This window comes from Pempheris klunzingeri, chromosome 6 (assembly GCF_042242105.1).
Source record: "Pempheris klunzingeri isolate RE-2024b chromosome 6, fPemKlu1.hap1, whole genome shotgun sequence".
Taxonomy (NCBI): domain Eukaryota; kingdom Metazoa; phylum Chordata; class Actinopteri; order Acropomatiformes; family Pempheridae; genus Pempheris; species Pempheris klunzingeri.
Window position 1 is genome coordinate 22811808 of NC_092017.1, and position 27919 is coordinate 22839726.

At 40.6% G+C, this 27919-nt stretch overlaps 1 protein-coding gene across 1 annotated transcript; it reads right to left on the minus strand.

Annotated features, from left to right (window-relative positions):
• Positions 1-168: 168 nt before the first annotated feature.
• Positions 169-27897, minus strand: ap1m3 (adaptor related protein complex 1 subunit mu 3). The gene is made up of 12 exons (XM_070832793.1): positions 27709-27897; positions 21337-21493; positions 20634-20701; positions 20066-20196; positions 14647-14794; positions 12208-12334; positions 8140-8282; positions 7565-7636; positions 7116-7274; positions 5072-5197; positions 4742-4817; positions 169-1809 (listed from the first exon to the last, which is right to left on the minus strand). The coding sequence occupies exons 1-12, from the start codon at positions 27748-27750 to the stop codon at positions 1787-1789; spliced, it is 1272 nt and encodes a 423-aa protein (XP_070688894.1). The 5' UTR covers positions 27751-27897; the 3' UTR covers positions 169-1786.
• Positions 27898-27919: the final 22 nt, after the last annotated feature.

A 27919-nucleotide genomic window follows, 5' to 3' on the forward strand; every position in this document is an offset into this window, starting at 1 on the left:
GTTTTTAATCAAACTGTGGTCTTTTCTAGTTAAATAGTTACAGAATGCTAACAAGTCCAATTGTTCACAGCATTTCACAGCTGCAATTTATAGTATTACTCATCTATCACAATATGGTGAAACAGACTAGTGAGGAACTACATACAAAAAAACATTAGTATTCCAAAACAAGATAAAAAAAGTTGTTTATTTCCAAATATATCCCTTTGCTTCCTATCGACAAATAGTAGTTGATAAATTAATGACAACACATGATTACACACACTCATTAACAATCGTCATTGGTGTCTGAAATACGTCCCCACACGAGACAATGGGATGATTGTAACAGAAGGTTTTGTAACAGCAGAGATGCAATAAATCGAGACAGGGCTTTCTTCTTTGCTGTTGGCAGTGCAGCTGAACTGATGTGGTGCAGTGCATGCACGAGAGAGGCAGTGAATTACACCACAAACTGCTTTGAAGACATGTAGAGGCCTGCAGGGGTCGACATTATAAAAAATAAAGAGTCATGGAAAAACAATTACCTCAACATATTGTCAATATTCTCAGATTCTGCAAAGGAATCCCTCCGGGTTACTTTACCTTTGTCCACCCCCCTCTTCAACCCTCTGTTTTGTCCTTCAAACCCCTTTCCACAGGGGACTAACTAGAACGGTACAACAAACAGATAAAAATATGACAAAAAATTCTGCACCGTGCTCGTTCCTTCAGTCTGCCTCAAAGCTGCAAGCTGATTTTGAGCACAAGGACAAGGTTACAGGCCCCATGGGAGTGCGTCAACGGTATTAAGTTACACTGCCAACGCCTCTGACAATATTGTGCCTTATTAATCATTGATCTGGTCGCTGGTGTTAGTTTCGTTGCACTGGGGATTATATTCACAGTGCTAAAGGTGATGATACATAGGCATTTTTTAAGGCAATTAACACGAAATATAGAGGTTCCAGTAAAGCATATGCCTTTGAGAGGGATGAGGATTAACCAGGGAGTTAAAATGTACATTATATGGATAGTAAAGTAGATATTAAGGACAAGACTTCCGAGGAATAAAACCCCTTGCAGTCAGAGATGCTGACAGATGTGCCAAGAAGTGATGTAGTGGTTTGGTGCAGGGAGCAACAACTTTCGCTACAGAGGAGAAAATCTGTACATGGCACACGTTTGTTTTAGAAAAATCCCTGTATCCAGTGTTATGGCCCTCTGAGAAATAAAAATTGACAATGACACATCACAGTTAACGTATACTATGAATTCTGTTGGTTTGCATGTTACACAGTAGAAAGCTACATGTCTCAGTGGACAAGCCAAGCACCCAAAAGAAAAAAAATAGTGCTTCAAATTTCATATTTCAAAAAATTTCAAAGCGACAACATGGTAAAAATAATGTCTTGTTCCCCAAATTTTAAATCAACCTCGAGGGATGTCGCATTAAAAGTGAGGAAATGAGAGCTCGCCAGAACCAGTCGGTGTCACAAAGCCATCGGTTCATTATTCACATATTAAAACGTTTCACTGGAGTCCTGAGGAACCCTTAAAAAAAAAAACCCAAAGGTCAGAGGTGACGCAGCAGCCTTTCCCGTCTGAATTGAGGATGTCTTAGAGGAAAGGATGATGCTTTGTTTCCGTTCATAATGGGGAAAATTTTTCTTGTGCCACATTTCATCCTCCTGCACTTGTCCTCTGCAGCCCATTGCAGACAGGGAGCCGGAGAAACAGAGAGAGAGGAGAGAGGAAGACAGACAGAGAGAGAAAATATCCATTTGTCTAGCAGCATCTGTGCCCTTTAGTTTGTCCGGAGCTGGTAATCTGCCAAGAAATGTAACAGCAGAGCATTAACACAGCTTTCTTCCCCTCATCACCCCTGCACATCACTGCCAATGTAAGTCCCATTAAATCCCTAAACAAGATTTGCACGAATAGTAGCTGTAGTGCCATTCTACTAAATCATATTACCAATATTTAACATGTTCCTTTCTTAGATAAATATTTAATTCTCTCCAGTTTTCACACTATGAAGAGTCTCGTTAAAAGAAAAGATCAAATCTAAAACTCAGATTTATTGCTAAAATGAGTAATTATGGTGCTTATGTGTATCCAGAAGCGTGTAATAAAAGATAACACTACAAGTATGTGGTACCCCCTTCCACATATTTTTGCATTCCATTGGTCTGGGGCTGTTTTTCATGGTTTGAAGTCCACAGCTTTAAATCCAATTAAGGAAAATGTTAATAATTTAGACAATATTTGTTTTTGGAAGGATTTTTTTGTTCTTGCTACAAAAAACCTCATTAAAAATCTCACAGACAACAGTAACACATTAAAAAACTAATATCTATCTAATATCTAATATCATTTATTCAACATTCTTGTTGTAGCTGCGTTCCCATCAGCCCCCGGCCACTGCAGGTCAAACGTGAAGGCTCGACAGTGGTGGTGAGTCCATGGTGGAGCTGAGGGGCTGCAGTTGGCTCTAATTGCACTGCTGCTCAATTCCTGAATCCATCCTGCCAAGTTGTTCGTTTTAGTGGCTGAAGCGCTGTGTTTTGGACCAATCAGTGTAGGTGTGACGACGGGAGAAAGTAACTTGTTCGTCCATAAATAATGACGGCTGCTCCTAAAGAGGTTATTGCAGATGCTGCTGAAGCATCAGTTATGTCTGTGCTGGAAAGTTTTTCTTCGCTGAAAGAGGAGCAAAAGCAAAACAGCACTTCGCCCAAGTCTTTTTTGGCAAATTAATTTTTAACTTTGTTTGAATCATGAAGATTTCACCTCCTAATAGCAGGTGCTGTAGTGGATGCTAATATGCACAGAAAAAGTGCAGAGAATCAGAAACTACTAACCAAACTACTGATTTGGTCTGTGATGGTGATTCAGTTTAGCCAGTTCACTGATGAAGATTAATCTGTACATGTGCTGAACACCTAGAGCCACGCCTCAATATCAGTGTGGTTTAATGGGATCGAATCCCTGCAGCCAGGTTACAAACGTTTCCTAGAAGAGCAAAGGATACGATGGCAGCACATTAACATCCATGGCTTTAGAACAAGCTGTCCAACAGTCACATAAGGGTGTAATGTTTGGGTATGCACATACCTCTGGCCATGTAACTGAACTGAACTGCACTTAAATGTCAAAGATCTCAGATCGAGCTGCATCTCAAAGATCGAGCTGCAGCGTGATGCTGCCTGATCATATTCTGACCACTGACAGTCTTCACTTACTGTACAGTACGGCCGCTAAATGCCTGTTCATCACTCATTAATAAGTCAGCAGTCAGTCTACAGTATCAGGGTATTGTTTAATCAGAGTGAGTGTGTCTGCATGTAGTGCCAAGTGAAATGTGATCATCGCTGTCTTCTCCCCCCCGCCGGCCCCATGTTGCTGATGGTAACAATAAGAGAAAGGTGATAGCCTTGTCTCCAGTCCCCCTAACTCCATCACTCTTCTTTCTCTCACTCTCACTCATCTCCTGTCTTCCTCTTCCTCTTTTCTATCCCTCTCACTCTACTTCTGCTTCCTTGCTGATGTTACAGCAAGATGATAGTAACCTTGGCATTCGCTGAGCGCCACCATGGGAGCCTCCGGACCCTCTGTGGCATCATTCAACCTCCGCAGCCCCTGCGTCGTGCCTGACATATCCAGGTAATGGCCAAGATGGATGTTACAGAGTCAGGTTCATTCCCAGGGCATATGGCAGGTATGAAACTTAAAAGATTTCTGGCAGTGGTCCAGTGGAGGTATTGGGCTTCCATCTCCATATAATTTCCACATGCCCGCCATTTAAACTAGTGAGCTAGTAAGGAGGATTTTGCTGCAGTCTCATCAATACACTGTAGCTTAAATAGCAATAAGCAAAGATGTGTGATTTGTTTAAAAATCAAGCACGTGTAGCTTCTTATATATTTCAGCTTTATTCCAGGTAGAATCTGGAGTAACACTGTTAGTTAGCAGTCCCTGGACAGCTAATCTACACATCCCAGTTGAAGCTTCGCTAAATAGATTTGGCTGCATTCTCTCGACTTTACAGTAGCTCTGTTCAATTTTGGACAACTGAGAAAGACAGGATTTTACACCTAAAGCGAGCTATCCTTGGCATCCTGTGTGGTGTCACTCTCAGCCCCTGAGGCCATGATTCACCGTGATAGAGCCAGGTAATGGATATGATGGATGCTACACAGCTGAGTTCACTCCTAGGGCACTTGCTCAATAGTGTTGCAGAAAGACTGATCATGACACTGCTCTCGCAAGGAAAACATCATATTTAACCTTGTTTAACTTCCGATTTGCTAATGGGTTTGGACTTTGAACAGAAAAAAGCAAAACAGCAAAACTGGAGTTCATAAGTCCTGCACAGTGTGGGCACTGGATAACGGTGATTAACATTCATTTTGGGTCTTCGGGCTTGTTTTTAAATCTGCTCTTCTCTGGGGGAGATGCCACCGTCAAGCAAATCTGATCAAACCACACTTACACAGTCCTGGTGAGGAAGACTAGTTGAGTTGAGTTAGACTCTTAATAAATAATAACACCTTGGGATGTCTTGTTCTGAACTTTAACTTTGATTGTTACTTGTGTAATTATTTAGTTGGAAAAACTATTTTCAGGGGCTTTAAACCACACATGCAACAGTCACAACAGGCTGCCACTTTTTAGTAGATTTTTAGCACCACAGTCCCCAACATCAAGTGAAGGATTATGTGAGTTTATGGGTGTGTGTGTGAGTACATTTTGCTCTCACCTCCACTTTGTGTGATGTAGCGTACCCATGGTAACGCCTGGTAACCGCTCTTCTCTATGATCTTAAGGTAACGCACCTAGGGAACACAGACAGGTTAAAAATAGTGATTGATGGAGAATGAGCTGTGACAAAGTGTCTGAGGTGATGTGAAACTACAGAAAACTCTTTGATTGTGAAAGGACTTAAAACTTTTATTTAGTCTAGTATTAGTAACGGCCATTTGCATTTACACTGCAGTGCACCAACGTGTGAATGTCAAGCAGCGCATTGTTGAAACTACGGTTAAAAGACAGAAATGGGAGTGTGATGGCTGTTAATAAAGGGTCCAACCTGGATCCCAGACACAGTGAAGTAGGGGATCTCAAAGTTAACTGTGATTGGCCTCTTTGCATCGAGCTCTTCACTCTCCACACTGGGCAGCCCGAAGTGCGCCCGCATCATGTACTCCTTTCCACCCTAGACATACAAAAACAGGAAAGAGAAAAATCTGTTGTTCAAAGTCTATCAGATAAAGCGGATTGTTTGGCGACTCCGTTCCCAAGTGTCTGACTCCAATTAAAACAAGATTGTTTTACAACTCAGATCTTCTGCCAAACATATCTAGGCTATAAACACAACAAGCTGGTTAATCATTTTTCATGCCAGTAATTGTTTAACTGAGTCTGTTAGTTTGTACTTTGGTTTTATTTGCTGCAAATCAGTTACCATTTTGACTTTAAAAGCCCCAAAAATTTTGGTTTCAAAATCACTATATATATTTTTTTAAATAAAAGATTTATGACAACAACAATCGAAATTATGCTCTTGAAAAAAAAATAAAACATTTTTCAGTCATTTCTTTAACTGCCTCTCAAAAAGTTGTGTGTCCATGTAGGGACCCTGTTGGACATAGTAAGAGCTTAAAATAAGTTTTTAGAACATTAAATAAACAGAAAATCCCAAATAACTGACACCAACTACAGTACTTTTCTATACCATTGTATAGCTGTGTTGGCAACAGCTGATAAGAAAATATTTCTTTTTCTGCGTAACGAATACTCTCTCTGTTACAGGAGGATGATGTTAGTGGATCAGCTGGATGGAGCTGAGGGCTGGTGGACTGTGGATGAGTGTGTTTATCAGTCTCTTATCACAACAAGCCAGGCTTCGACTTTGTTTCCTCGAACTTCCATCAAACATTACAAGTTAAGTGTGTTTTCCTGTGAGAATATGAGAGTTTTATAGCATCCAAAGGTTGACAGTGACAGAGAAAAATGTACTGCAGAGTCATACACGAGCTGGATAACAATACGTCACCTGTACTGACAGTTCTTAACCCTCCTTGACAGGCTGAAGGTGTATTTAATCACTGAGGAGATATCAGAACTTGACAGATAAAAGAAACCCCAACTGAATTAATCTTCGCAGAGTTTTTTAACTGTGTTAAAATGTTCTTTTGAAGAGTTTATAGTTTGGTGATAGAACCAAACAGTCTGACACCAAATTTGTGAAAAGGACTGCAGAAAACTGAGAGATAAGATGTGATTCTGTGTGTTTTTTTTCTGTGTGGCAATGCTGATGTTAATGTGATAAATGGCTGCTGTCTAATACTTGTCAGAGTCAAAATACAACTTAATTTTTTGACACTGGCACTGCTTCAAGCTTAGACAGATATGATATCATCAGTGGTGGAAGAAGTACTTAAGTAAAAGTAGAAATACTGCTGAAATACAGTGTAGAAAATACAGTCATACATTTAGTTTTTTACAAGTACAACAGTACTTGTTTACCGCCTTTCTAGTCTTTTTGACCACTTAAAGCGCTTTAACACTAAATTCACACTCATACAGGAGGAATCTCATTTGATAGGAGACTGTTCATTCACACTCAAAAACACAGGGAGCAATTAGGGGTTGACTGTCTGGCCCAAGGACACCCTGACATGCAGACTGGAGGAGCCGGGGATTGAACCACCGTCCTGCTGATTGATGAGCCACCCACTGTACCTCTGAGCCAGAACTGTTGCTTCATATATATCACTAATAGCTCATTAATCTACCCTCAGGGATCAATTAAGTCTTATCCTATTACTGATAAAAAGATAATGTACTGTTGATTAGTTTCTCTATTATTAATCTATATGTGAAACGAGTAAATTTATAAAACAAATGTAGAGTGAAAAGTACAATAAATTTGCCTCTGAATTGTACTGAAGCAGAAATATAACGTTGTAGAAAATGGACTTGACTCAATGTAATTAGTAGTTAGTTTCCACCTCACACTGATCCTGCTCTGCCTTTTCAAACCTGACAGTGCTGGAACAAGATACGACTGCTCTGCAGCATCAACGTGTACCGAATGTGTTTGTGATACTGTGTTGATGTGCGACACTAACAGGGAAAGACTTGATGTTCCACTGCACCACGCTCTTCTCGGGCACCCACTTGGTGCTGCCTGTGCTGGTCTTGAACTTGGGTGAGTCAGCATCACTCGGCACTGGTACCAGAATGGACACATTGTTGGCAGTGGACCGGCTCTTAAACTGACTCCGAGCCTGCGGAAGGTGAGAGGGGACAGAGTTCAAATGTCAGCTGAGACCTTAACAATGGAAAAAGAGCATGCACATCATAATTCAAATCAAGGAGGTTTTTGATTATGCACACTGCAGCTTGTTATTTGGCTGTCACTGCCTCAAACAGATGGTAAGCAGTAATCCACCTGAGAAGTATGCGTCATAAATACTAAATAAGTTTCAGTCAGAGGAGCAGATGAGTGAGTAAGGACGTGGTGCTCTGTATGTATGCGTGTGTGTGTGTGTGTGTGTTTGCGTGTCACCATCATTACCTTCACCTTGATCTCCACACGGCTGTGAGAGAACTTCTCAATCACGCTCTCAATCCATATGAGAGGCTTCACCTGTCAGAGAGTGAGAGAGTGTGGACAAGGTCAGAGGAGTCATCGCGCGGCTCGACTGCATCGCGACGACACATTTCAACGGAGTGACACAGTGGACAGGAGGGAGAGAGATTGTGTTTGTACAAAGGAGACAATAACTGTTAGGAAGACTCGCAGTTCACATAGATTTCAGGCACAGAGGGCCCCCCCCCCACCCGAATATCCTTAAGGTCACTGGACAGCATGTATACCAGCATGTCAGGATGAGTGGCTACATGTGGCAGCAGAAGGTAAGGGGAACCGCTATTTATCTTAAAGCACATTATTATATTGAAAATGGACATTAACATATATTTGAAGTCGTGTTGTTTCTTCAATCTTAATCACGTTTGTACTGTCCAACAAGCAAATACAAGTTCATTTAGTAGTTCATAGTGTGTTCTTGGTGTAGCTGGTATGTAGGTGGTGTGTGTGTGTGTGTGTGTGCGTGTGTTAAAGAGAAAAAGCTTGGTTGTCCCACTCACTGTAGTGTTCAGGCGGTAGGACATGAGCTCGCTTTCGCCATCAGGAGGGATGAAAGAGATGGTGCGGTCGTTCTCGAAGCGTGACAGACGGACACACTGATGAAACTTCACATCCTCCAGCTCCACTGTCTTACTCTTCTCTCCTGACACACGCACACACACACACGCACACACACGCAGAGACACACACACACACACAGACAAACAATACACAAAGGGAAATACACAAAAAAGATTGAGAGCCTTCCACGCAGCCTTGGGGAAATCAAGGTCAAGGTAATGATGACTGACAAACATTCACTCTCTTTCGCTCTCTCTCACACACACACACACACACACACACACACACACACAGTATGCGCTGTGTGCTACCAAATCCATCTGCCCTCCTCTTGTCCCCCACTGAACAATTATTTAGCTGCCACACACAAACACACACACACACACACACACAGTGCGCCTTGAAAACCTGCTGCCATCATCTTCTCCCCTGCTGAAGCCCATTCAGCTGCCTCACAACTACATCCACACCTGCACTAACACACACACACACACACACACTACAAAGTAAATAAATATTGTACTGAAACCCACATCTGTTACTGAAATGAAGAGGTGTTTTTTCAAGTCTGCCAAAAAAAAGCTTCTGATTTATTGTTTGTGAGACTAATTCACCTACCACAGTAATATAGTTGTTCTGTTCTGTTCTGGTCTTATTTTCTTGTAATACACCTACAGGGATGTCGTCATGCCAATGGATGAGATATCACACTATATCATTAGTAATATGACTGAAGTACACTAACGTAACGTAAGTGAATATTTTTGCTTCATAATTAGCAAATAATTAATTTCTTATTCATTTTATTGTTGATTAAGCTTCTGTTAATTGTCAAATCAAGACAGCACTAAAGTACAGTAACTAGTGTGGTTACCAGAGCATAGTTAGTGACCTCAAGCAGTGCTCTACCTTTGTATCTAACTTATATTTCTAAAGCTCCACTGGAGCACTACAGAGGCTGCTATAGACAGAAATCAGCAGGTCGTGTCGGCTGGACCATTTTTAACGAAATTAGACTTTTCCAGACTCCTTAAGGGTGGAGCAAGAGTGCAGCTCTGTTGCAATAGGCAGTTAAAAGCGCGACCTCCTTAATGGCGGCATCTGCAGTCCGCTGGAGAACGGCCGATGTTCTCCTCCTCTGTGCTTAATGGAGGGTGCTGAGTGGTGGAAAACTGCTGTAATGACTGTGGGCCTGTGGGCCTTCAACTAAATCCCCCATTCAACAGTCAGCTGCAGCCTGCCTTACCTGCCCTGAACGCAGCCCTGGACCAGCACAAAGGCCTGTCGGAGAGAACGTGTGTGTGTGTGTGTGTGTGTGTGTGTGTACTTTGTGTATGCAGCTTCCTTGTTCATTGTTCTCTCTCTCTCTCTCTCGAGTGTGTGTACGTGCATGGGTTTATGCATGTTTGCTTGCTACTTGCTCGTTTCTCTATTGATTTAGCTTTCCTGTGTGTTTGTGTGTGTGTGTATGTGTGTGCGTGACACTTCCTCATGCCTGATCGGCGGCTGGCTGAAATCAGGTCTAGGGAGAGCACAACACTCCTGGACAAGGAAAGCAGGGAAGCCCTTTAGAATGTCTTATTTCTGTCTCTGCCTTTCTATTTATGTCAACACCCACACACACTTGCATGCAGCATTATGAACAAGATAAGAAAGAAAGGTCATATGGGACACTCTGTCACTGCTAGGACCTCAGGGTCTGGAGGAACAGACAAGTGTGTGTGTGTGTTCGTGTATGTGTGTATACACATGTCAGGTAAGGATTGAAGATGCAGCTTCGTCCCCTGTGGTTCACCTTTAAAGCTGCTCTCACCTGTTCCCATGCTTTTAATACACAGCAGCAGACAGGGGAACCTAATCTGTTTTCTGTCCACCGTCGCACAGTAGAAAAAGAGACACGGGGAACGCAGGCAACCGTTTTAGAATTCTGTCCAAACCATCGTACAGTGCTGTGATATCACTGACATGGGTGGCCCAGGATGTATAGCGTGTAGAGCTGAAACAATTATTTCTTGGTTCCACCCTCTCAAAATGTGTAGATGTGGTAACATCGTAAAAAAGAGAACATTTTGTACTGTCGGTCAGACAAAAACAAGTAATTTGACAAGGTAATTAGTAACTAGTTTGTGGTATATTATGGAGAATTAATTGGGAAATAAGCAGATAATTACAATAATTATCAATAGCAGCATCTCAGCTCATACTGCACACACTTATACAGGCTGAGAACCGCTTGAGATAATTTCTATCCTCTTAAGAAAAGAACAAAACCAACTGCTCACATCTATAAGAATAAAAAAAAAAAACAGACAACCCCTCTGATAAGTTAATAAGTATGATAAGTATGATCAATCTCAGGAAAACTTCAGAGATTCAACTGTTACAGACGACCATATATTGTACATGAAGGGTCAGTGTTTGTCTTATCTGGATGGTGTCTATCAATTCAGGTAATTTCAAGCACCAGCTGTCCGAAAATACTATGAAAGGACATTTCTCTCAGTAGTGACACTTCTGCACTTATGCCAGCAGAGGGCAGTGTCAACTGATTTATACTCTCTGCACATTCTTGCTGCATCCCGCTGCGATAAAATGTGCCAATCAGGCAAACATGATAAACACCAAATGACTGAGAAATGATATGTTCAGAAGTGCAACTGCTGGAGATGAGAGTGCAAATCCCATTTTAATATTTGTGTAAACATTCAGAGTGGGTGTGGGTGTTGTTGTGGTATCTGTCAGTGTGTCTGTTTGATCATTATTTCTAATCATTTCTTTCTGAGGATGTGTTATTTCCCAGACTTCAACACGCAGCGGGGGGATCGTGGTCTGCGTATATATATGATATCCACAGACCCTCACCTTTCATCTGCAGGGCTGTAGCCTGGGGTGAGGATTAACTCAGAGGCAAAAAGGCTAGACAGTGATGGAGCCTTTCCCCTTCAGCAAGGAGCAGTAGGGGGGGAAGAAATGTAGCCAAAAGTGTAGGGGGAAAAGAGGGAGAGGAGAGGGCGGAGGAGGAGGAATAGACAAAGGGAGATGTAGCAGTGGGAGACGTTAATGGAAAAATTGGGAAAGCAGGAGGCAAAGGAAGATGAGGAAGGATGAAAGCTTAGCTGAGCGTGGGATTTTTAGGAGTGAGGGGTTTAGACATGAAGAGGAGGTGAAAGTGGAGGTGTGAAATGAAGGTCAAGGAGTTAATCGGCAAGTGCTCAACCGTCAACAGTAGGATATTTACAAATGGTTTATTGTGATTTAAGCATTCAAGCAAGTTTTTGAAGTAAATATGGATGTTTTAACTGCGTATGTTCTCTGTTAAAACGGCAAATCTTGGCTGCTTGTTATGAAAATCTTGCAAATATTCCTCTCACATGCCACCGAGAGCTTAAGAGTCTGTCGCTGTCAGCTCAGCGAGTGAAATAAATTTCACCAAGTGCAGCTGAAAGGCAGGAAGATAATGAGATGAACTCTACCCTTCCCCATGCCGTACGTACATGCCACCATACTTAAAGAGCAAAGTGTTTGCATTTTCCAAGAAGCAGCAGAATTGTGTTTTCAAACTAAACACTTGTGTGCAAGACCACCGTAAACAGAGACACCAAGCATCAACAATTCCAGGATCCAGGAAGATTTTTTTTGTACTTTAAAGAACATCCACTTTAAAGTCGGCACAAAAGAGCACATTTGTAACACAACATGTGGTGTAAATGCACATTGATCTACTGGAGCTCATGTGGCAGAGTGTAGGTGTACGTCTAATAAATAAGGTTGGGACCCTCTCCCCTTAATAAAGGCCAACACGCAGAAACAACATTTTAAAATAGCAATATCAACGTTTTTGAAAGTATTTCATAATGTAACTTCAATGATCCACACTGACCAACTTTTCCAGTTTCTCCTCGCTCACATTTGTTCAAGTCAACTTCACTCTATGCGTCTATGTGACAGTATTGCTTCCCTGTCTATAAAACTTGTATAACTATAAACACTGACAGCGACTCACTTACTGCCTGTGATTTCAAACAGCACTTTGTCATTGAGGCCCAGTCTGAGTTCAGGCATCCCTGACAGGACCACTTTGAGCTTGATGGTGCCGACTATTTCACTCCGCAGGACGCTGCCATTGGCACTCACCTATAGACAGAAGAGCAAAGCATTACATTAAACAAGACAAGCACTGATATATGCTCAGAGAGCAGCGCTGTGATCACGCTAAAACATTTTTTTACAGCTATGATATCAACTGGAGAGTCAAATCTGCCCAGAGTTCACCTGAAAGTACACACGTTTTAGTGTTTGCAAATGCAAATGTGCACTTAAAGTTGCTCTATTTAAATAATGATATTACACAGATCAGTAATAAGACATCCAGATCATAAAGAAAAGAAAATAAACAAACCGACTGACACCCAGATCAGCCTTTTGGGCAGATACAAGCCGTGTCAAGATTGCACAGCTCTCAGCATGCAGTGTGAGAAAACTAAGCAAGGCGTTAATGTGAAAGAGGATGAAGAACCATGTTTTAAAAGTCCCTTGTCATATAGAAGGAAGTGGCTCGTGCAGCCTGCTAGCAGTGGTTACATACCTACACCTTATCAGTTTCCGTCTGACTCATAGAAACCTGTAGCTGTACACCGAGCTGTCCTTGAGGTGTTGCTTCAAGGACATGACATTTTTAGAGAAAAAGTTGTTTCTCTTCCTTTTAGTTTAAGAGTAACAGCATGATCACGTATGCACATCTGTTCTGTTCCTGTAGCTGCAGGAAATCAAAGCCCCTTTCCTGTATTTCTCAATTAAAAATACCAAGTAGTATGATAACATCACATTGAACAGTGATAAATCAAATCAATTCTATTCATAAAGCACTTAACACAAAGCACATTTGATCCAAAGACAAAACAAAAGACGGGAACAAACAAAGTAGAAGAGAAGAAAAATGACAGAGATGATAAACAGTGACGACAATAGTAATAATAGTAACGGCACAGAGCACATTGTGACACAGACATGGGCTACACGTAAAAGCTAGAGAGTGTAAGTGTGCTTCAAGTCGACTTTTGAAGATGTCACCCGTGGGTGAGAACCAGATGGGGGGGCAGGAAGAGAATTAGAGAAGAGAGTGAATTGCTTTGTCTGTAGTACAGCTGAAAATATAAGGTCAGGAGAGACAAACAGGACGACTGAGAATTAGAAGAATATAATAACTCACTATGTTATATTATGATCAATGTCATCAGTTAACAATACATACCCTTTATAAAGAAAACAAATGTATTAAATATAATAATGTCTAAGTTATTATGTTTACAGCATTCAACACTATTTTCACTCTGCATGGGGACAAGTTAAACATTTTACAGCAGCTGTTACATTATAAGTATGTAGAGATCGCATCAAAAGTTCAAAATTAGTATTGTTACATCACTTAATCGCATAAAAATGTCATGTCCTTGTGTATTTTGTCTGTGTAACTAACTGACTAAAAGCTAAACCTGAAATGTCGCTCCTCACTGCACACAATGAGGAGACACAATTACCACAAAATATTATCTTGAAAAAGAATGGAGGATTTCTGATGCTAGGGGCCGTTTCCTTCACAATTCAATACAAGGAAGGGCCGTTTGGAGGAGTCAAAGCACGAGAGTTTTCACAGTTTTAGCATTGACGCACCCACTTAGCCAACAGGAAGCACGCTGACCATCTATTTCAAACAGAACAGTTTGTGTGTGTGTGTTTATTTTAGGTTTATGTTGTTTCGTTTTTTCAGAACTCATCCCTAAACAAGAAATAAGTCTTAGATTTTAGAGCCTTTTAGAGTGATTTCTTATATGTCTAAAAACAAAGACTGATACAGTGTGTATCAGTCGCAGACTAAAGCTGGATCATTAATTTAGGCAAGTTGATTAGTAATAATAAAGAAATAATAATTAAGAAGCTGTTTGTGTCTTAGTTTGTTCACCTGCAAACACTGTGTTTATTTTTCAGATGTAAAGTGTCCTTCTTAGTACGTATCTTGATTATAATTCTAATACAAATAAAGCATGCTGCAGACATTATCTACAGTAAGGTGCACCTTTTTTTATTAGATCTACAAGACTGTGTGCAAAATTTAATTCACTGAAATACACAAATCTGATGATAGCGTATTATTTGTAAGTTTAGACATTTTTTTCAGGACCATTAGTGCCCATAAAAACCTCATTCTGATAATGGAAGCTGTCCGATATTATACAGGCTTTCTATTGACATCACTGCTAAAATATCACCTTTTAAGTAAATATCGTGGATAGGTTCATAATATGGTGCATGTACTGTAACAGAAACTAAACCAAATCAAAAACTGTAAGTTTGTGGTGTCTATAACTCATTCTGTCTCTTTGTTGAGGCATTTTTTACAATGTGAGAATATTTTTGTGAGAGATATGATGCTGAAATATTGTCCTCACCAGTAGATTTACGGACTCGATGACGTCCATGAAAACTTCGTTCTTCCTGTACTTGATGCCCTCTGACCTCCAGGACACAGCGTTGGTGACGGTGGCAGGAGGTCGAGGAGCCCCGACCTCTAACTTATGACCCTGCTGGGTGATGTATCTGAAAGAGGAGAGAACGGTTGTGACGCCCTTCACACACATTCAGTCTATGATCCTGCTGATTGAAACACCTGAAAACTCGCGAGCCACGTTCATCAGTTCAAACTAATGGTCGTAGTCGTCATCAAGATGCTCCAGAAAGAGACAGACTGTCCAGCATTGTGGCAATATCTCCGGAAACAGCTGCAGTGTTAAATAATAATTTAATCTCCTTTACAGACTGTCTCCTGCAGAGGAGAAATGCTATGTAGGACTCATCAACAAAATAAGGAGAGATTTAAACAGAATGTGAACCCAATCTCTCTTGAGGAATGCTTTTTATTATTTTCGTATTAATCACACCTCGTGACTTGAAATAAATGAGTTACTCAAGTGTGAATAAATTAGAGAGGCTCGTTATTCACGTTGTATGAAGATTATTCATGGGTGTAATTGGAAAATTGAGATTTACATAAACCCACTGTGACTTACATGCATTTGTTGACATGATACTAAACTATTAAGTCTTGCTTGGGTAAATAAAACCCCAGCATCAAGTGTCTGATAGGGTTTTGAGTTTCTGATAGGTTTGAATTCTTCAAAGATTTGAACCTTTACAGGGAGTCCTCTCTAAAAGGTATTCCATCTATTTACTTTTGTTGACAGTGGAAAATCTTTTGTCAGTGTTTATGTGGGTTAAGATGCAGTGATTACGACAGACATGTGAGGGGTGTTTTAAACACTCACCAAGCCCTTTACTGACTGTCTAGACAAGTATCACTGCTGCCGGTAGCTTCAGCAGTGAAATGGGGAATTTTTTTAAGATATATATCATTTTAAAATGTAAATGTCTTTTAAAACATGATAGATAGCGCCCGATTTAGGAAAATGATGATACTGCACAAATGACTAACTACTGCTAACTAACTAACTAACTAACTAACTAACTAATAGAAGCTAACTCTGAATCTACCTACATTCAGGTATGCAGATATCCAACTCCTTCCTTGTGCTGCGGTTAGACTGGACCTGTAAGCAGTACAAATTCTTACACAGAATGGTGCAAAGAACCTGATGCACACTTGCTTGTGATGAGCATTTATTTTTGCTAAGACTTCAATCTGAACACGCCACTGAAATATCACCAGTTTATGAAGTGGATGTGCCGAAGCATACAGCGTGAGCAGCTGCCTAGGGGTCTGTACTGTATAGGAATCAAGTAGCATCATTAACATTCGCTTTGAATCGTGTTTCTGGCCACAAACTCAAGTCAAATATTCACTCTCCTTTTAGCTCTGCTTTGATTTCCACTAATCATTGAGGGAAATATCGGTCTCTTAAGCTGCTAGATGTCAACTTTGTCAGTCAGCTGCAGTGCCAGTGGCGTACGGTTGGGTTTTTAGACTGTTTCACTAAAAACAGCTGCCGTCAGTGCCTGAAAATGATGCAAATGAGAAGAGGCAGTGAAACCAAAACAATGAGCTGAAAAATGTTAAAAGCACTCCATAGAGCTTAGGGCAACTGCAGAGTGTGGTGATAGTTCCCTTTTCCTGTTACATGCATTCAGGTGATAGCCGCAGTTTTAAAAAAAATATCATGCCATTAATCGACATGAATGTATGCCCCAAATTCAAATTAGTTTACTCTATTTATACATTATATTTATCAGCAAGAAGAACTGTGTCTATCTGCTGATCATCCTCTGATCCCCTAATTCACAGTAAGGGTTTCAGGGAGCTGTAGACTTGTTGACTGTCAAAACAATTAGTCGACACGGGACAGACAGTTTAGACTAATCGTTCATCTGCGGTTTTAGCATGGAGCAGTAAAGCAAGTAAAGCAGTGGCAATGAAAAATACAGCAGATGTGCAGCTGTGCATGTACTTTCATTTTAACAGACACATTTTTTTTTTTTTTTTTATATCAGGCCATGTGAAATAGAGAAGAAAGAGACAGACTGTCACCAATCAGATCGTGGCTCATTTGTATACAGCCTCTCAGAGCCAATCAAGTTATTTAACCTAACCCCCTGGTTGGTTCTGCCTATATTAGTTAACCTGTTACTGGCTGTATATGAGACCTTTGTGACAAGAATTGATCACTGAAAAATGTGATATTTCCTGCGATTAATCAAATACTCGACTCTTTGGAGTTGGTGACGACAACTAAAATGCAGCAGCTGTGAATTCTCTACTGCACAGTGCTGCTGGTTGTCTCTTAGTGTGCGAGCTGGAGGGCCGGTGTGTTTTAACAGTCAACTAGTGGTGACACTAGGGAGACATAATGACTTGTCATGGGGGACAGGAGGGAGCCGTACTCCATAAATAACATGGGACCAGGCCTGTTCTAACCCGCATCACTGTTTACGTCTTCCTGCCTTTTCCACTGTAGAGATGTCCTCTAATTCACATCAGCCAGAGTTTAGAATCAGAATCAGCTGTATTGGCCAAGTATGTAAACACATACAAGGAATGTGACTTTGGTTTTTCCGCTGCTCTTGTGTACTGACACATAATCAGACAAACAAGGGAGATAGGAGCAACAAAGATGAACAAAGTAAACACACATTTAACTTTAGCAGAACAATAAGAATGTTTGGTCTATATTCAATGTAAATATGTGACAAAGAGTGTGAAAAGACAGTAGAGCAACAATAGAGTTTTCTCTATAGAACACTAAATATCCAAAATAAATGAAGTATATACTCAAATTTCAGTGTAGTTTGATGGTTTGGCTGGCAGACAACATGGATTGGGTAAAACAAACAATACATCAGATGTATTTACAGTGTTGATTTTTCCTTATTTGGCACTCACTAAATATGGCCGAACATTATTACCCTACAAAGACCTGATTTGTACAGTAACCTTGGCAGACATTTTGAGAAACTTTCTAAAGACTCTGACTGTAGCTACAATGGAGAAGTAGCAAATATTCACAAAACACGGGCTACAAATGTTTTAAAGCGAAGTGCTTTTGATCCGCTTAAATTCGACTCACTTCACAAATTTTATACTGCTAACAAAAAAAAAATAAAAGGATCAGACCGACAGTGACCCACGCTACGCTATCTCTGAAGCAATCTCTCGTCTCCAGCCTCTGTGTATTTTCTTCTGACCTCCCCCACATTCTCCCCTCTTTTTTCAATTGCCCCTCACCATTTCTTGTCTTCCACAGGCCTGAGCATTTTCCCCTCGAGTCAATGACTTACTGACCCAATGTTCCACATGATTCTGCTGTCCTTAAGCTCCTCTTTTATAAAAAAAAAAAAAAAAAAAAAAAGAAGAGCTGCAAAGCCAGGAGTAGAGCAAACATAGCAACAACTACAACTTACAATTTATTTTTGTGTCTTTATCTCTTATCTTTGCTTTGCATTGTACTGTGCTTCTGGTAATCAAACTTTATAATAGTTAGTCACACCAACATGCACTGTTACCACAAGGGAAACATCTCAAGGGTACAAGGATAGGAGATCTTTTCAAGTTTTGTTGTTAGTTAATGTGGCCCTAATAATTCCATGAGGAATTATTCCCTGTCATTATTATACTTATAAAAAATATTGATTATAGCCACTCAGAAGTGAGTTAACTGCTAAAGCCTGACCCATGTGTCAGAGCCAATCAAAGCCTACTGAGCAAATACAAGCCCAAAACATTAATTGAAGTCTCATGTTAAGTACAGCTATACATTTCATCCCCATTGTTACCAACAAAACGTGCTAAATAAACAGGGTTTAGATTGATTGACAGATTGAGGCAACATTTCTCCCCAGTATTCTGTCCCAGTTCCTCCCACCTAGTGGGTCTTGAATGTATGTTGACACATGGCAAAATCTAAAAGTGCTGAGAGATGAAAGGCAGCGACAAGTGGGCTTGGGGTCGACACTGGATTGTTTTGTTGCTTTGCCGTTTGTTCTCTTTTGCCCCGATTCTCCTCAGAAATGCTAATGAAAGGATCTGGAAGCGGAGGTTGGCAGCAACTGACAGATTAGCATAACAATAGCCATCATAGCAAACACACACATACATACACACCCATATACGCAGAAAGGTTCATATGAAGACACACGCATGAACACATCCACATGCATCCCTGCAGCCTCACTTGCTCAGGTTCTTGCATCCACCCACACACACACACCCACACACACGTTCACATGTTCACTTTCACCAGGTAGTTAGTGTCATAATGTGGGAGAAAAAAAAGCATTTTATGTTGGTTGGGGCATGAAAAAGTCAGAGAACTGGAACAGCCTGCAGACAAAGAGAGACACAGTGAATTCGTGTGTGTGTGTGTGTGTGTGTGTGTGTGTGCAAGAGAGAAATGACACTTTTATGTGTCTCCTTGGAGAAGAGAAGAGCAGGGCTTTTCTGTCCGAGAGTCTCGAGTGTGTCCAGCTGACGGTGTCATTGTGTTTGAGTGCCAATAGGAGCCTGGTAATTATCAGCCCTATTCAGACACCAAACACACACACAGTACACACACACACACTTGCAACCCCAGCTAAGCCTTGGTGCACAAACAGCACATGAAATTAACCAACAATCCCATATTCCCATACAAAGCCCAATCACATTTGAAACACGAAAAGGGCAAACAAATGCAAAATGAGCGCTACAAATATAAAAGCTCCACCATTAATTAGATGCAAAGCTGATCATGTGCACACAGAACGCATGTTACCGTGGTACTGTAACTAGACTGTGAGTCTATCCATGGAAACAAATGCCTCTCTGAGGAGCCAAGAGGGAAGAAAAAGCAAAACAACCCTGCGTGCGCAAATGGACACAAAACACTTGTAGAGCACAAGAACAGTAGCAGCTTCAGTTCATTTCACTGACAGAATAAAGTTCATTTTAGCTTTAGTGACCGGCTGCAATGTGGCTCATTTGTTGTTTTTAATTCAACAGTGGCACGTCAAACAGAATCATGGTTACCCCCCCATCTCTGCTGGTAATGAAATACAAAGCTGTTATCTCACTGAAAAAAATAAATGATGCTCTCTTCCCTGATGGATGATACAGGTACCACTTGAGCTAATGTGGTTACATTAAAATCAGACTCGAGAGCAGCAATTACGGCCTTTGAGAGCGTGAAACTTTACCTTCAACAGTCTGATGCTGCACTTAAAATGCCAGAACACTGCCCACACACATAACTGATCCAAGTTCTGTCAAATATAAAAATATTAACTTTTCTTATGGAGGCACCTTTAGGAAAACCAGTTTTGTTATGTCTTACACAGGATCCTGACTGCATGGATTGGTTTCTGGTTGTGTAATAGTTTTCTTACTCTTGTAGGATCTTGCTGTCAGTTGTCTGAGGGAAACCAAAGTCCATCACTTCATCCATCAGCTCGTACACCGTCACAAAGTTGTCACGAATACTCTCCTCCTCGAGCTCCTTAAAGTACTCCTTAAATACCTACAGACACAAACAGGCAGACTCAGTTCGACACAGTGTTTAGCTGTACTTTCATAATTGTCTTAATGTGTATTGGCACGAAAAGTGTACATTTATGCCATCTGCTCTATTCAAGAAGCCAAAACCCACAGAAAGATGATTTTTTTTTTACAAAGCTACAGCATTCAACAGACATATGCAGTGAGGAAACAGTCAATGAAATAAGAAGTTTGTTGCACCTTATGCTGTTTAATTGGCTGGTCATGTGATAATCAAATCACAATCAAAGAAAAAAAACATACTGTACTATGATCACTAAGGATACTATTACATTTTATCTGCCTCCTCAATTAACAGCAATTCAATCAGGCTGGATGGGTTGATAAAAAGTTTTGAACACAAATGGCAAACAGAAGTTAAAGACTGCAGCTAAAGTCTCAGAAAACAGACGTACACACCTGGACAATTTTATAAAGAAAGGAGTACACCAGAGCAGCGTTGGCATTCTTCTTGGTCATCGCCACCACTAAAGAGAGGGAACTGTTAAGGGAAAAAAAAAGTACAATCTACAAGTGACAGGCACAGTATTTAAGTTGAAAACCCGAAAAATTGGACAAGATGGAGACATCTGAACATCTTTCAGACACTGGTGGCAGATATGAGATGAATGCAGTTAGAAGAAAGCTTCACACTTGCTAGCAATTGAGAACATGGCCACAGGGAGGTAAAACAGCTCAGTTGTCTAATGCAATGAGCTGGGAATACTGTACCACTTACTCACAACTGCAATATCATGCTGAATTAATAATGTGTAAGGAAGTTTGGCAGTGCAATCTAGCATAAAGAAAAGAGGATATACAGTGCATAACACATCACAGTGCATCTGTGTTCAATTTTTCCAACTGGCTATGAAACATGAAGTGATGAAACAGATACTGAGAAGCTGCCTGCTGCAGAGACCACAAGCACAGGATTTCCTATGGAGCAACTAAAGGAAGACACCATTCAAGTGTTAGATGCTGTAAGTATCTGACATTACAGTAAAAAACAGGGATGCCAATAACTCTAAACTATAGTGGTAAATTGTTAAATTCACATACAGGTTTAGCTCATATTTAACAGACAACACAACACAGTTCAGAGGTGAGCTCAAAAGGATACAGTAAAGGTTGCTGTGTTTGATCCACAGGAAGTGTGAGGATCCATGGCTGACCACAGGTGTCATCTCGGCCTCCTCTTCTCTCTTCATCAGGATGGGCATGAAGTGGTCTATCTCGTTCATGTCCATGTTGCCCATGTAGTTACGGCAGATTAACACCTGCATCCATAAAGAACAAAATATAGAGTCACAGGTCATTGAATATTTAAAGCTTTTGGGTGAGATGCCAAACCTTAGAAGTCTAGCGTAAAGATGCTGATATTTGGTTGACTATAAACTCAAACCTCACGGATGGAGATGAAACCTTTTTCCGTGTTCGCCTCGCAAGGAAATGTGCAAACTGTGTTTACGACTTGAATATCTGATGATGAATGATGAATAACTGCCTGCTCAGCATGGAAGAGGAGCTTGTGCAGACTTTAGCAAGTCTCCAGTGATTCTCAGGTTTGAAATGACGGCAATCAAAAGGTGTGCAAACTTCATAAATGCAGATGTTGTTTGGGACAAAATGCCTGGAAAACTAATTGCATTCGAATCAGCTTTAGCTATACTTTGTCTTTAGTGCTAATCAGCTCAAGTGTTATCATGCTAACGCGCCAAACTAAAATGTCTGTTCTTCGTATTGCTTCCATACACTTTCCCATGTGCATCTTGCCTTTTCTTTGTTAGCGATTTCCTAAATTTTCCAGAATGACTTTCAACAACCCTCTAAAAAGAGCAAGAACCCGTTTGTAATGAAAGGTGGGAGTGGACTTACAAATACAGCTGACTACCAAGTCAATTACTCGTGGACACGTCTATGATTGCAGCCTTTCCCTCTCTTCTAAAAATAGAGCGTCTCATAACTGTATGCATTCTGTTCTTTTGAGAGCAGTGTCCCAAGAGAACTTGATATTTCTGCCTTTCCTTTATTGGATTTCTCCCCACATGAGCGTTGAATGGTTGAATGTCAAGGCAAATGCAAAATGACGCTCTCTTTCTTTGAATCTAAGAGACTGACATTCACACAGTTGAAGACCTCTCTGTAAAGAAACTCCACTGGGGATGCACTGGAAATAATACACGCAAGAAAAGGAACAAAAAGATTACCCAGGAGCTCAAGTTACACTGCCAATAGCACTTGTTGTGTTAATCCATGGATTTGAAGTGCTGGCAAATACAAACTACCAAAACTGTGAGAAACGCATGTGTTTATATCAAAAAACTGCGAAATTTGAGCATCTTTTTAAAATGATGTTTGATCAGTGTGTGACTAAGACAGAAACCACATCAAGTGCCGTCATGACATTTTACTAAGTCTCAACCGTGACTAAAATCAACCTACACTTCATAGAAATGACAAGATTCTCGTTATTTGGCCCAGAGAAACCACCACACCCTCTAATTTTAATAGAAACACACACACACACGATGAGTCAGCAGTCCTCCTCCAGTCCGAACACAGAGTGAAGAAAGAGATCAAAGCTTCTACGCTTGAGGGATCTAGAGGACACACACACACACACACACACAGACACAAAGCTTCCCCCCTCTTCTTTAATAGAGGAGTCTGTAGCAAAGGGGTCACACAGGGGCAGATACAACAAAGGCAGGAGGAAATAAGAAATAAAAAGAAGGAAATGCCAGGAAAGCAATGTAATCTGGGGGAGAAAAAGGATATGAACAGGCCAATGCTCGGCTTCTGTGAGAGGAGACTGAAACCAAAGAGCGAAGAGTTCAGAGGTCACCAGAGAGAGAGGATTAGGTATAGACAAATCAAAAAGAGCCGCAATAGCATGCAGCAAAAATATTTAAAATCTAGACCTGCCATTATTAAAGCTGGTCATTTCAACAGAGAGTTTCTGTCGGGCTTCGGGACACAAACAGCATGAGATCAGCAGATTTACGTGAATAGCACTTATTAAAGCAGAATATATACACACACACATATATATATATATATATATATATATATATATATATATATATATATATATATATATATATATATATATATATATATATATATATATAGAGAGAGAGAGAGAGAGAGAGAGAGAGAGAGAGAGAGAGAGAGAGAACCAATGGATTCAAAGTCATGGTGTGTTTCATCAACAAGTAACGAGGTCATGTTGGTTTAAAATTACCGCTGAAACAATTAATCACTGATTCAATCAACTGAGAATTAATCATCAACAATAATTGTTTTGGCGATTTGTCAAGGAAAAACTGTTTGCTCACCTGTTCTACATCACTGATAACTGAATATTTTTGGGTTGGTCGGACACAATAAGCAATCTGATGTCAATACGTTGGGGACTGTGATCGTTCTTCGCCGTTTTCTGAAATTTTGTAGACTACACGATTTAATCGATAATCATCAGTTGCAGCCATTTCTTAAAATTCACCCACCCGTAACCCACACTGCGCTGAACGAGGGCCTAAAGAACGCTGCTAAGGTTCAAAAAGCAAATCACCAGTGTCTCATTTATAAATAACAGGGCCACTAGTACGCAGTCATGGGCACACACATGAAACTCTGAGTTGATAGAAATTATTCATATAGAACAATATCCATAAATAAATACGTGACAGTACATAAATGAATCATCAAGTACTACTATTACTGCGTTCCTGTAAGTCCCAGAGATCAAATCAAACAGGTTTATGATGACGAGTTGTGACAAGTTTCTGACTGACGGCTCCATTGTGCTCTTTCTAACTCCCCATTGTTGGTAGACTGACTTGTGTTTAATTTTCACTTTGCCCACAGCCACCTGTTTCTGAGAGCTCCACAGCTCCACGGTGGATAACTGCATGTGAGGACAACAGCACGGTGAGACGCTGTTGGGGGGAGTTGACAATATGTGCTGCATCAGACTGATGATTCATTCCTGCTACAATCACAACGATTTAGAGTGGCTGACGTTTCACCTTGAGGAAATTAAAAGTCGACATATCATTGTCATGTCTCGTCGTATGTGTGTCAGTTAAACTCAGATTTAGAAAGGAAAACATCAAATAGCGCGCGGCATATTCAGCAGAGGCTGATCACATCAAACAGAGCACCTCACACAAACAGTTAGCATATTTCATGCCCTAAAGCTGAGCGCAGCTACTTAATAATCCAGGTCTCATTAAATTCCACTGCAAATGTGTAACTTCAAAGTTTAGGCACTATACTGTATAATAAAAACATATTCTGCTAAGTTCTGTTGGTATTTTAATACTTATTACAAATATTATCACATCAACATGCCTTCATTGCATTCCTACAAATCGAATGTGTCACCTTCATATATGACAGGCAGCTGAAAGGGGTTCATATGAAAATAGATTAGAGTTAAAGATGAAGGCTTTAAAATAAAATAGCATTAGAATTAAAAAAAAATTAAATACAAAAGATTAGCCATATTTAAAATGGCATTTTCTACTGCAGTACAGTTTTCTTTCTCAGTGATTCTTCGCTGGTGAATTTTTGTTATTTTACTTGAATGTCATTAAATAAATAAATAGATATATCAACTCTTTTCTCTTAAAGCCACTGGTGCCTTTACTAATCACAAAGGGATACTCATCCCAGGGATTATGGGGAGGTTTGTTATTAGGACACAGAGGGCAATCAGTGCCTGTTTACAATGTGTGAAATCAATAGCAACCACTCGCTGCTGACCTCTAAAGGCAAACAGCAACCACAAAACTCTCCCTGGACTGTATCACTGGAGAGCAAACAGGAGCGGGAAAAAAAAAAAAAAAAGAAAATCTGCAAAGCTACTGTCAGTTTGTATCACTCATCAGCAGTCTGGAGAACAATCACAGCACAAATCTTACACCATAACTCCATTATCGCTACAAAAGCATCACAGGATATTTCATATTTTGGAGTGACTGCTGAGGGCTGCTGGGTGTTAACAGTGGCTTACTTGTACATGAAATAATGGCACAGTGAAGAAAGCAAAAAAAAAAGACGCCTTTGAGTTAGTCCATCAATTGCAGCCATTTAGCATTGTGCCTCCCCACAGTGGCCGGTTTTCTAAACAGCCAGAGGTTCATTGTTGCTCGACCCAATTCTACAAATCTGAGAGTTAACAGCCAGCGCTGGCAGCTGAGTGAGGCCACACTTTGACACAGTGATGATGCTCACAGTGACACTGCTAGCACGCCGATGTTTAGGTATGAAGTTCACTGTGCTCTTCGTTTAACATGCTAACATTTGCTAATTAGCACTAAACCCAGCGTTTTTTTTGGTTTTTCAGGTCATGAACCAAAGTGTTGGACACAGATAGTAAGAGCATCACAGCCATGAAGATTAACCCTCGCCACATCACACACGTCTGCACAAGATTATATGAAAAGTCACTTAACGGTTGTTGGAATAGTTCAGCCTGGATTAAAGAGGTGGCCGCGCCATGATCTGCACCACTTGCATAAAAGAAAAATGAGAATAAATTTATTAAAACTGATGAAAAAGAGTCGATCTTGATGAGTGATGAGATGTGCTGCGACTCCTGACAAGCCGAACCTTCTGCCTGAACATGTTCTCTTATTAAAAATCCTATCTGGAAGCGGTGGGACCAAATGATGCCCTGCTGATTTCAATAGCCTGACATTTCAGTCTACATAGCAGGTCCCAGCAGCCAGCAGTGTGCGGCCTGGTGCCCAGGAGATACAGCATGAAGGGTGGAGGGGGCCTGAGGGTGGAGGGATAAAGGGCAGAGGTGAAGACCGGCTTCTGGAGTAGCTGTGTGTTTTAACTGTGTCTAGTGTGTCACATGGTCGGTTTAGGTCCACATCTGCAAGACTGACCGTACGATTATTCTTATCTCTGTTCTTGTTTAGTGAATTTTTACTTTTCATTGCAGCTACAACTCAGCAGCTGATTTTTCTGCTTTTACTGCTGTGAAGGAGGACAGAGGACCTCGCCTGGTCAGGACGGAGAGGACTGAAGGTGAAGAGCGAGCTCCTGACTCGCCCCAGGGCAAAGAGACAGGAAGATGGGGAAGGAGAGAACGAGAAAACCTTTAATCTGCGCAATCAGACATCCAGGCTATGAGGGACTGATCCTTTTCCCTGATGGGTATTGTCAAGCATATGAGGCTTCTTCAGCAATTCCTTTTCTTGCCCTCAAATAAATTAACCCTGTGAGGTTTAGATGTAAAACCTGATGCAGTAAGAAATAGTGAGAATTCAGTGTCCTCCTTCGTTCATCCCACCCTCCAGCACAGGCAGCACGTCCAAACATTCGCTGTTTAGAGCTGCGTTGTTTAAATAAATGCAGTCATTTTCAGACACAATTAGAGCTGCAACTGAGGATTATCTATATCGTCAAATAAACTGCCAATTCATTTTCCAATCAATATTTTGGGTTGTACAGTAAATGTCAGAAAATGTCCTAAGGTGCCTCTTCAAAATGTTTTGTTTAGAGATTCAGCTGAATATGATATCAAACCTGAAACAATTAGTCAAAAATGAATCAACAATGAGTTTGATAGTCAATTCACCAGTTTTATGCAAAACTGCAAACGTTAAATAAATAAATAAATAAATAAATAACTCACTGGTTCCACCAGAATGTGCAAATGTAAATATTTGCTGACAGTTAATTGAATATCTTTGGGTTTCTGACTGTTGACTGAACACAAAAAGCTACTTGAAGGCATCACACTGAGCTCTGGAGAACTGTGAATTTTCCTCATTGTCTGACATTTTATAGACCAAACAATTAATCAAGAAAATAACTGCAAGATTAGTTGATCATTCTTTTCTTTTTCTTTTTTTTAAAATTACTAATCACATCCATAAATAATACAGATTAAATATTATTAATATGACATTTTATTATTTAAAAAAAAACAAAAACCCTGCTAATTAATTAATTGATTAACTAATTGCTCCAGGTCTGGGTACTATAAATATAATATAAAATAAATATACTATAAACATAAAACATGAGTATATTCCAATCTGAGTCAGCCTCATGTCCAGAGAGCCTACAAGCTTTTGAGCTGCAGAAAGTAAAGTTTTAAACAGTGAAACAGGAGCCGGTGCACACAGTCTAGGCTGCACCGCTGCACAAGAACAAGGCCTCTATGTACACTGAACATTGGTGGAACTAGTTTGGCAAGTTGAGCCTCTCTGACTCACTGACTGACTGACTGACTGCTGAGTCCTATATGACGGCTTCAGGGCACATGCACCGCGTCAGGAAATGTTACTACTGCTGTTAATACACAGTACACCAAATTAAAGGAAAACATCCTTTAATGTTGTTACATTTCTGTTGGAGTTTTTATGAGCCAACTTTCTCTTTTCTTGCAGCAGGTGCCTCGTTGATAACCCTTATGTCAACTTCCCCCCACCACACCTCCCGCAACAACAAGTCGCCACAAACTTACCTTCCCCTTCAGGTCGAGGATAAATATCGCCGACGCAGACATCTTGGTGAAGAAAAATCCTGGAAAACAAGAACCAGCCTAGATAAAATCTGGGTCTACAGTCAGATATGGGTCACTTAAGGGGGATAATATCCGCTCCCATCATCCTCCTTCCTCCTCTCCTCCTCTCTCGATGTGTTTCGCTGCTACTCGCTGCTTTTCCGGACCGGAC